The sequence below is a fragment of the Typopeltis vanoorti genome, chromosome 25, assembly GCF_054136105.1.
Source record: "Typopeltis vanoorti isolate ZY-2024b chromosome 25, IOZ_Tvanoo_1.0, whole genome shotgun sequence".
Lineage (NCBI taxonomy): Eukaryota > Metazoa > Arthropoda > Arachnida > Uropygi > Thelyphonidae > Typopeltis > Typopeltis vanoorti.
In genome coordinates this window covers 70,423,199-70,434,652 of record NC_143573.1, presented here as the reverse complement: position 1 = coordinate 70,434,652, position 11,454 = coordinate 70,423,199, and the positions used below count along the sequence as shown (strand labels likewise).

General features: G+C 36.0%; 1 protein-coding gene across 1 annotated transcript in view; it reads left to right on the top strand.

Annotated features, from left to right (window-relative positions):
• Positions 1 to 5,859: 5,859 nt before the first annotated feature.
• The window catches only part of LOC150092832 (F-box only protein 47-like), a 188,610-nt gene continuing 183,015 nt past the window's right edge, over positions 5,860 to 11,454 (top strand). Inside the window, exon 1 of the mRNA XM_090414293.1 lies at positions 5,860 to 5,878. Within this exon, the coding sequence (XP_090270419.1) occupies positions 5,860 to 5,878 (19 nt within the window). The remainder of the gene's footprint in view (positions 5,879 to 11,454) is intronic.

The window sequence follows — 11,454 nt, the reverse complement described above, 5'->3', positions numbered from 1 at the left end:
TTCTACGGATTTTATTTCGATTGATTTTGCATCTTGTATCTTTCTAAGGAATATTTTGCTGTCTTTTATCCATATAAAGTGGTAATTGTTTTCTGTTTTAACTTACCTTGCTTGGTAGAATATTTTCTGATATATGGCGTTAGGTATTCGGACAAGTATATTGTGGTATTGTCGTGGTCTCCTTTCAGATCATTGACTACTGGTTTTTTAATCCTGCTAGCTTTTATAAGTGTAGTTTTTGTTGGGCTGTTGGTGAGTCGCAAGAAGGACGGGAATTATTTTCTCTTTTCCTTTTTTGTGGTAACTGATGCACTGACTGGATGTCTTTTGATTCAATGGGAGAGCCAATTTTTTGGCTTAGTTGTATTACGGTGTCTCTTAGATGTTTCATAGCAATTTCTGGGAGACCATCTATGAGGAGATCATTTTTGTACTGCTGTTGGTTTAAGAGTTCGTACTGTTGCTTTCAAGAGTTTTTCTTGTCGTAGTTCCGTTATCTCTTTAATTAAATTATGCTGTTTTTTCCGTTAGCTCTTTAACGTAGTTTATAATTTCTCTAACGGTCTGTAATACACCTTCTACCGAGTTATTATTAAATTTAATAAATTCCTCATATTGGTTGAATTTTTCTGTAATTTGTGCGGTATGTTTTTGAAATAGTTCTCCAACAAAATCGATTAAACAGTCTTTTAGGTTTTGTAATCTATTTTCAAGTAATGCATTTCAAGTTGGCTCACCTGGGTTTCCGTTGTTGTTTTCTTTGTTTTTAATTCCTTCTGCTGTTGATAGCTGTTTACAGCCTGCGGTTGTTTTCTGCGTTTGCTGTTTTCCGCTGTAGTCGAAGGCGACATTCCTTTGTTGTCATGGGGACACTTCCACTCGTCATGATTCTTGTTTGATTTTTGCTGCCAAGTAGCCTCAGACAATCTTGAACATAGAAAATGCATGTTTCTCTGCAGTTCCTACATGTTACGTGGTTTTCTTCCCCCATTAAGTCTTCTTGGCATTTGTAGCACTTCTTATTTCTTGTTTGACGATCTTGCTGTAATTTCTAATATGGCGACTTCTTTTGCTCTCTTCTCGCATAGTGGACCAACGTACACTTCGAACTTTGAACACTTATAATTGACTTATTACTTAACAGATACTTACAGTTTTTACATTAATGTGTTCGTCTTGAAAACCGGTATTCACAGATATACTTTAAATTTTAATTCACAAGAAAAAATCTACTTTGCGACTTAAAATATGGGAGCATCGAAATAGTGCCCATCTGGGGCTGGAGCCACGATTTTGAAAACAGCAGAGCCGACTAGTTTTCTCAAAAGGTGGGATATCCCAGGAGTTTAATCAGTGAAAAAATAATCTAGTTTGCTTGCCTAAGAGGTATAACTGTGGTCCTAAGACATCTCATCTGAGAAGGCTTGTATGAACAAACAGAACTTCTTGTGTGCGGCAGTTGACCAAAGCACTTAATGAAGGCTGTTACCGAACCATATCTCACTGAAGTATGCGCAGGGAACGGAAAAGGATAGGTAATGGCAGTCGCATGCCTATACGGATACCACTGATTTCTGAGAAGAACCGGAAAGTTCGTCTACACTGGTATCAGGAACACCGTAACTGGATACCGGAAGAATGGAAAAAAGTCATGTGGTCCGACGAGTTATGAAACACCTTCTGTACCAACGGCAGGCAGAGTTTGACGGGAACCTCATGAAGTAATGAAACCCAGTTTGCCTTGTAAACACAACTAAAGATTCGGGAGGTGGTGTCCTGATGTGGTGCATATTCTGTTGGTAGGGAACGAGTCTCCTGATACTGTTGAAAGGTCAGGTGTCCCTCCAAGGAATATCTGAACATTATTGCCGATCAAGTCCACCCTTCCATGTTGACGGTTGTTTCATGGACGACAATGCTACCGTCCATCGCGCAAGAATTGTTTCAGCAGTGGTTTAGCAAGCATGAAGGCGACTTCCACCATCTTCCCTGGCCACCCAAAAGTCCGGATTTGAATCCCATTGAGAATGTATGGGACATGTTAGAAAAACAGATCCGGAACCAAAGTCCTCTTCCGTCAAATCGGAGCCAGTGAAAGGACTGTCTGATGAACACCTGTTATGTTATAGACGTAGATGCAATCCAACGCCTTGCAGAATCTATGCTAAACCGTATATGTTCTGTAATTCTGACTGGAGGAAGTCCAACGCGGTATTTGATAAAAGGTTATTATTCAGTGGCCGGTGAGGTTCTCTAATAAAAATGATCGAGTCAATTTTAATTGTATTTCATCAGAACAATTATAGTAGGAAAATTGGCCTAAACAATATTATATGTGCACCATTTAAGGCATATATATATATATATATATATATATATATATATATTAAATGGCATATATTTAGGTGTCAGAAATATCTTTTTGCACGCTATATTTGGATTTTTTTAATACTATCCCTTAATTTTGATTCTACTATATCATGTTAAAAGTTGAGAATATAAGATTTTTATATATTATTCTTGTCATCAAATGCATATTGTTACATACACACTTTGAAATAAGCATTATAGCATTACCTGTTTTACAGGCGCAAAACAAGCTATTTTGTATATTCCTGTCATGAGGTGTCGCTTATTACTGCTATATAAAGCAAAGAGATATGCCTCTATAATCTTAGAGATTTTGCAATAATTTATATAGTGTCGATATATAGGAAAAGCAAATTCAATAAGCCAAACAACAACCATTGCAACATCATCACAGAATACACTGGCTTAAAGGATATCGTGATTGGTATGTACAACAATGGAAGTCCAAGATACTGAAGGATGAATTACATAACACCCCTTCTCCTATTGGATGGATTGAGCATGGCCAAAATTCCATGCTCGTAATATCTGGTAGAGAGAATGCCTAGAAGGGTAAAAAGTGTAACCAGGACCAAAAGTAATCCCACATGCTATTAAGTGGGCGTAGTTCAGGTTTCTCGGAAATACAGTGCTGTCTAGTTTAGATATTCGTGATATTCAAAGTAATTTTTATTCTCTATGTCAAGTTACTAGCATGAAGACAGTTTATACATACACTTATTTTGCTGCCTTTTTCTTCCTCATGGTTATTAAGCTTGTTTCTTTCAATTAATGAAAGCTACTACAGAACCATAGTAAAGAGTTCCCTCCTTGTTTTCAAATAATTTAGTAGTACATTGTGGATAGTGAGAGAAAGGAAAAAAAAAAGAATATATATATATAACTACAACTACAACGTTTTCATACTAATTATGTATAGAGACTCTCTATGTTGTTCATAGTTTTTTTAGCCTTCGATGTTTAGTGTTTTTTTTTTTCTTTTATAATGTCACCTGATGAAGGCTGCCGAAACTAGTCGTGTTTTACTATTAAATCCCCTTTTACCTAACTCTCGGTTTAAGTCATTCAACTCTTTTCACAATATGTATTTTAACCGAGTCAATAAGTCATCATATATATATATATATATATATATATATATATATATGTTAAAGATACCAAGCAAATTTAAACCTGGTTTTACTCCATTTCCCAAGTACGCAAACAGACTAAAAGTCAAGTTTGCGCCTGCAATTGATGCAAGTCTAACTGATCCCACAGGTAGTGCAGGAACAGGGCAACTCGTGGCAAAGGTGGAACAAGCTCCGATCACTAATTAATATATAAAAAATATATATATATATATATATATATATATATATATACAGGGTGTTCGGGATAAATTTGACATATTTATAATTAATTATATTTTTCCGTAAGTTACATGTATTAACACACACTTCTCTTCATTTAAAAGTTTGGACCCTTCTTCATTCATATACAAGATGTCAGAAAGGATGGATAGCTGGAACCCACCTGAATCATGGAAGAGAATAACTTGTATCATGATGATTCGTGCCCGCCATCAAAATAAGGATATTACGACTGCTGCCCAATGCTCCCTGAATACAGTAAAAACAATCAGGCATGAACTAGAGACTTGCAATGGTGACTACGAGGATGTAGCAAGAAGAAAGATCCCTAGCAGACGATCTGATTGCGTTCGTACAGCAGAATTCCTCGCAAATCTGCAGGAACAGGTGTTGAAGAACCCTGGCATTGGAATTCGGGCTTTGTTCGTGGAGTTGCTAACTGTAGTCAAGCCCTGGATAACAAGGGTAGCCAATGGTAGGCCGTATGTATGGCAGCAGGATTCGGCCCCTTGCCACACCTCTGGGAAAAGTCAAAAATGGTTGTCTGAAAATTTCTACGACTTCACCAGTCCAAATGTTTGGCCTCCAAACTCCCCAGACCTTAACCCCATGGATTATTTTGTATGGGGCGCAGTTGAAAAAGACACCAATCGCACTTCCAGTAATACAAAAGCCCAGTTAATGGATAAAATTAAAACAGTTTTTGCGGCCCTTCCCAGGGAGACTGTAGCATCAGCTTGTTCGAGGTTCCGAAGCAGAATTGAAGCTGTGATCGATGCTAATGGTGGTTATTTTGAGTAAATCTTGTTGATAGTATTGTAATTAACTCTGCCTGTAATGTTTTTTTGTCAATTCATTAAATTTAATAGATACAAAGAAGATTTTCTTTTTCCTTACGAAACTGTCAAATTTATCCCGAACACCCTGTATATAGGAACTAAGTCCAGCTTTGTTACTTCAGGTTTGCTAGGATTGTCTCACCATTGTAAGTCTCTGAGACGCAGTCCGTTTTAAAGGCTTAGGTTCATGTTTCTTTGGTCGTAATTCAAAACAACCTAACCCAAGTTCCTAAGATAACAAAACATTCTAAATAATCAATATACAGAAATTGCACGTAATAACAAAATAAAAATATTATTCTTTGTAGAAGATCACGTGATATTATGAAATATGAAAACATTTACAAAGAAAGCAAATAAATTCAAGCTGCAGCAGAACACTTTGAAATAAAATGAATTTATATACATAAATTATAGTTTCATTCCACAGAGGGAGTAAGCGAAGCTCTTCTAGCACTAATTAACTTTTGAATAATATCTATTTAAAAAAAAAAAAAAAATGGAATTTTATAGACAAATCCCGGTCAGATGTAAACCAGATATCAATAAAAAAAAGAGAGAGAAAAAATAGGACAGATAAATACTTTTAATTATCGGATATTAAGTATTATATGAATGTAAACAAAAACAAAAAAAACTTACAGAGCGAGAGAAAAAAAATAAAACTTCTGAATTTTTACAAATGAATTTTATAGGCTTAATAAAGGGAACTCTTGAGCCTTATAATAAATTTTCTAATAAATTTATTAGAAAATGAAACAACTTCGAAATATAAAATAGAATATTTTATGTGTTTATATGGAGCGAAACATCAGCGCAATATGATAAACAAAGTATAAAAATGGTTGATGTTGTTGTTTGAAATTACGGCAAGTATGGACATGAAGGACAGTGGTATTATGCCTGCTAAATTCATGTGTATACTCAAAGAATATACTCAGTTATGACAAAATACACGGGCTTCGTGGCCATAGTTACGAATTAAAAATCATAACAAAAACAACATCCAACTGATAGGCTGTGAATTTGAATCCCATTGGATGTTTGGGAATGTTTTTTTTTTTTTTTTTTAAACTTGAATGCTTCTGAATCTTTAAGCGATAAATGCATTTGGCTTTTCGGTATCAGATTGTACCTGCTTATTGGATGCCCGAAGTGACTTGAAAAAGTTTCCGTGTTTAGCTTAGCAGGTAGTGATTTTTTAACCCTTACTGACTAACGGCATTAATGGGTCTACAACTTTTCCTAGGCGGATTCGGATTAAAAAAAAAAATGAAAACATTAACAGTAAAATACCTATGGCACTGGTATATACAGGTATGTACGCTTCAATAGTAAATACAGAATAATTAGAACTACATATGTCTGTTTCAGTGACGTGACTTCCTAATTTTCCTCATTTTAACTGAGCCTGAAAGGATAGAACCAGCAGCAGATGTTCAAGATATATTTACATTTCAGTTGCTAACTAAGAGAACCTGCTTCTCTCTCTGACTATTCGTAAAATATAGTTGGATGTTTCATAGATTCTCAAACAGAATGTTTTGGCATTTAATTCCGTCATGAGACTTGTTTTAACAGGAATACATTTTACAATTAATCACGTTTTCTTGCTCCTCTTTCTTTGAGTTTTAGGTGGTATAAAATGGATACCAGTCCGCTGATGAGAACCATGCAGGAAAGTCTAACACACACACACACACACACACACACACAAAAAGAGAGAGAGACAGACAGACAGAATCTTATTAAGGATAAGGAAAACGACGTTATTATTCCAGTAATGCTCACTCATCATCTGGTCTGTGTGTATGTGTGTGTGTGAGGAAGAGTAAAGAATAGCCTACTCGGAAGAAAAGAGAGAGAGAGAGAGAGAGAGAGAGAGAGAGAGAGAGTGGAAAGAGTACTAGTCTTTCTGCTTCTTTTCTTGTTTCGAGGATATTTTTATTATTGCTGAGTAAGTTGTGACTATTTTTCCCGTAAGTTGTGACTCTGTGTGTGATAGGTAAACTTCTGTCATGAAACAGTTGTGAGATTACTTTTAATATATCGCAGGACAGTTGTAGGATTCATTTTACAATTTCACAATCACCATCTCCCACTGACAGATTAATTAAATTCTAGTTAATTTAATTAATCTGTCACCTCTTGGAGCGGCTTTAGGGAATTTTTTAAAATATTCCTAAAGTATATTCGTTGTTACTATTTGAAGCACAGGTGGCATGCACAAATTATTCTGACAGGATTCCATATGGCTGACACATATCATAAATGCAGTTTACAAAGTAGTAATTGCTATTAAAGATTATCTCTAGCGAATGAAACTTTAAAACAGTACTTTATCCCCCCCCCTCCATGTGTAAAAATTATCAAAATAGTCAGAGAGAATAACTGGTACAAATGCGGATGAATAAGCTAATACTTAACTACACATTTGAAGGCAGACCAACATTCATATGTGGCTAGAGCATTTGGAGTTTGATATAAGTTCTTCAATTGCCGGACGTATAGCCATTAAGCAAGAGATTATCCACTAATTGGGTGTAGTATAGAAATTGTCTGCAAAGAGAAGTACTGCCGTGGCCTGTAAGAGTCCATGTGCAAATCTGAAAGTGGGGAACAGAAGTAATGATAATCTTCGCCTGAGATATGCAAAGAAGTGTGACAAATCAGTCTGTTACAATGATTTCGTTGCAGGAAAGAACTCGGCTTTGCTGTGGTGGATTTCGACTGACCTGACCTTCAGCTGCTCCGATATGAATTACTATCGGTTATAGGGGAACCAGAGAAAAGTATAGTAAACATCGTGTTTTTCTTCCCTGTGCCTGAAATAGTAGAAGCATCACAACAGGATTGCGTTTTCACTTCAGGAATCCTGGATTAGATCGTCATCACTCTTTGCACCCGAAGCGAAATGTGGAAATCACGATTTTCAAGTAAAAAATTATGATATTGCTGATATTGCTCAATGGCGCACTCAGGATTTAATCATGGAGGGGGGGGGGGGAGAGTTGAGTAGACGATTTGAGAATACACACTACGCATTGCATACGACCTATGACTGAGCATCTGCAATGATGGCTAATTCATAAGTAGTATAGAAATAGAAGAGACGACACAACCCAGAGGGGGGGAAAGATATTGCTACACCCTAAAATGCGAGAAATCTTCGATTTTGTTTTACTTTTGATACATACACTAGCAATTGCGTATCGCATTAAGTCGGCTGGGGTTCTTGGGGGTAAAATTTACGAGGGCCCCTAAAAGGTGTTATATATGCATATGCACAAAGTGAACTAAAGCTTAACTATAACAAAAAATTAAACAAAAGCAATATGTGATTTAATATTTTTATTTCAAAACATTACAATAAAGTTTTCTTTATAATATCATTAGGTATAAAATATATATAAATTTAAAATTACAACAAAATAATAAAATATTTTGAGAAAAAAAGAAAGAAATATATTTAAGTTGGAGTGAAACGTTAAATAAATTTTCCTCGAATTTTGCCTAGCAAATTCATCAATTATTTTCGGAGTATCGATGTTATTTAATGCTTCTTGTTTTATATACAATATATACAATAGTGCCATACTGTTTAACTTTTCTTATGACATCGTACTTCTTAGGTAACTTTTTACCCTTTTTAAGATAGAGAAAGTTTTTTCTCCCAATGAGTTGGAAATAGGAATAATCAAAAAAAAAAAAAAAAAAAAAAATCATTTGTACATTTGGAAAAGCGGGCCCTCAAGGCTCCCTTCGAGCACGGGGCCCCTGGCGGCCGCCAGGTCCAATGCCTGCTTAATCCGTTTCTGTATACTAGAGGAAGTCGAATTCGGTTGGTTTACGTCACACCTGAACCAATTAACATTATGAAGTCAGTATATTATTTCCACTAATTGCATGCATCCTCCGCCTGGTTTGCATTTTGAGGGATGAAAAAACTCCGATCTTCTGGGAGGAAAATCACGGAGGAAAATCACCTCTTTACGGGCTAACTTATGTTCATTTCACAAGTCCTTATAAAGGTACTTAGCTACGGGGCCAAATAAACACAGAAGACTGCAGGAATATTCTTGAAGGGAGCATGTTTCCCTCCAAAGCTCATAAGTGCCTCTCGCCTTTTTTTTTTTTTTTTAACTGCAGCGAATATCTAAATAATGTTGACAAAAAGAAAAAAAAATAATAAAGAACTGCCATATTATACAGAAGTCTTTGCCTAGATGATATCTGAAAAGAACTGCAACTTGATTTGAAGTAGAAAGATCTCACTTTCCCCTACGATTCAGATGGTAGTGGAAGAAATGAAAACTTTTTCTCAGGGTATTTTCAAATATGAGACTGCAAAACAACTTTAAAAAAGCTCCTGGAAAGAAATGATGGGCGAATATAATACTTTTCCTGTTTTTTTGAAACTTTTAAAGGAGTGGCACTAGTAGAACCTATATATAATGCGGGACAATATAATCGACGGCGAACGATGGCTGATCTCCAAGAGCGGATGCCCAGTCCTAGTATTTTTCGCTTTCTTCCCATCTGTTTTTCTAGTTTTTAAAGTGTTTCTTTCAAATTAATTGAATTGAAGCAAGAAGATCTCATTCTCTCCCATTTTTTACATATAATATTATTTATTACTTTTTTTTTTACCTATGTTCAGTTGTAACATAGATAACGGTACTTGTAAGCCTCTCTTCTTAGACACGCGTTTATAATCAGAGATAGTCTCTGGTCAGCTATCTATGATTGGCTACCTGAGGACTAAACTTCTCACTTAATTTCCAAAAGGTAGATAGGGCTAAAACAGCCTAACCTACTCCGTATATGGAATAAAAGACGTAAGTGGATTTTTTCTTTCTCATTTGTCACACAAAAGTACACTAAAAATTTTGGTCTTATTTGGAGACAATGCGATTCAACATCAACTAAAGCTCTTTTTTACCCTTCTACTGTCCTCACTCGAATGGCAGAGGAAAACCTGTTGAGAGGAAATTGTCCACCATGACACCCATTCAATTACCAGAGGGGAACTGACAAAAGGCAGAAAGGAAACCATAAATTGCTAGCTTGTTAAGAAGACTTTCGTGTTAAACTTAACCAAATTCCTTGGAAATATCAAAAGCAAAAATGTACATTTCTTCAAACTTCTCCATGGCTCTTGTTCAAAGGTTAACTAGGCGATCTGCATTGGAATAACAGTGGCAAAATCCATATTGGTGATTAATGATTAAGTGTGGGTCTCCAGCTAATGAAGAAGTTGACCGCTGATCCTCTCCATTACTTTTGGCATTATTGAGGAGAAAGCAATTGGACGACAGTTTGATGGCTGACTTTTATCTCTTTACGAGTATTTTATGAACAGGCCAGGTGAAAGCTTGCATGCTGTTGAGTAGATGACAAACGTGTTTGATAACTATATACCTCAGCACATGTTCCACTAGTCTCAAAAAGCATTAAGTAGTCAGGATAACTGAGTTGAAAACTACACTTATAGAGGATACCAGTTATGGTTTGGCGAGTAATGACAGATCAAGTTTTGATACATGCAAATGATGATGCATGTCATTAATATGTTATTGAGTCTGTAGAATGGAAATGTAAAATGGATGTGGAAATGTATTTTTATTTATTTTTGCATTGAATTTTGAAATATCGGTTCTTAGAGTTTTAAGAAGGTATTTTTTATTGTCTCTTTGGAATCTTTATTACATTTTTTAAAATATTTTCGGGATTTTATGTTGATTTTCAGCAGATTTTTTTGCTGTGTCGTGTTATTTATGCTGAAAATTTACAAATTGGGAGGAATGCAGCAGGAGTGAAACACTAATGAACATAACTTCCACAGAGAGAGTACCTAGACTTTGATTCAAGTATACCTTGGGCTGTGTCCCCAGCACGGTGCTATATTCACACTCCCTCCAGGCATCCTGGAAGTGTAAGTAGCACCAAGATTGTCATCTGGTTAGAAGCCTCCTAAAGTATTACAAAACAGTGTGGACCCATGTACTATATTTGTACATAAATGATATAGGAAATAACCTGAAAGTAAATATTCAGTTGTTCTGATGATGCAAAATTAAACAGAATAATAGATAATTAAAGCGATATGGAAAGCTTGCAGGACCATTTAAATATGCTAGCAATATGGGCAAAAGTCAATGGGTATTAGTTTAATGTCGAGAAATGTTCAGTTATGCATTTTGGAATAAATAGATTACAAGACGTTTATCACATTGATGACACTGTACTCCCAGAAATGGATGAAGCTAGAGATTTACGGGTGGTGGTAGATAGAGAGTTAAAGTTCAGAGGACATATTGTTAAGGTAGCTAATAAGATTACTTGGCTATTGAAGAACACATTAACTAGTACAGATAAGGAAGTTGTTATTTCTCTTTATAAGGCCTTGATATGCCCAAATCTAGATTACTGTGCTCAAGTCTTGTCCCCTGGGTTTCTTGGGGATGAAGAAGTTGTGGAGAGGATTCAGAGACGAGTGACCAAGATGGTGAGTGGCCTGTGGAATGTTCCCTATGAGGATAGACTGAAGGTGTGTGGATTGCAGAAGTTGGTTAATAGGAGAAAAAGAGGGGGATATGATGGACACATTTAAGTTGCTCAAAGGGTTTTATAGAATAGATGCAGGGAAATGTTTCAGCATTTGACTAGAGGGACCAAAACAAGGGGTCATCCTTGGAAGTTGAATAAAGTTGTAGTTAGTATGGGGTGTGAGGACTGGATATTTTGCTTGGAGAGCTGTGAATGAGTGGAATGAGTCGTCAGAGTCTTTGTCTGTTAATTAATGGGTTCAAGGAGAGGTATGATAGATTGTGTGGATAGACTGGGTCTCCCGCGATGAGCCTTCGACTCCATGGAGGTGCCTGTATAACAAC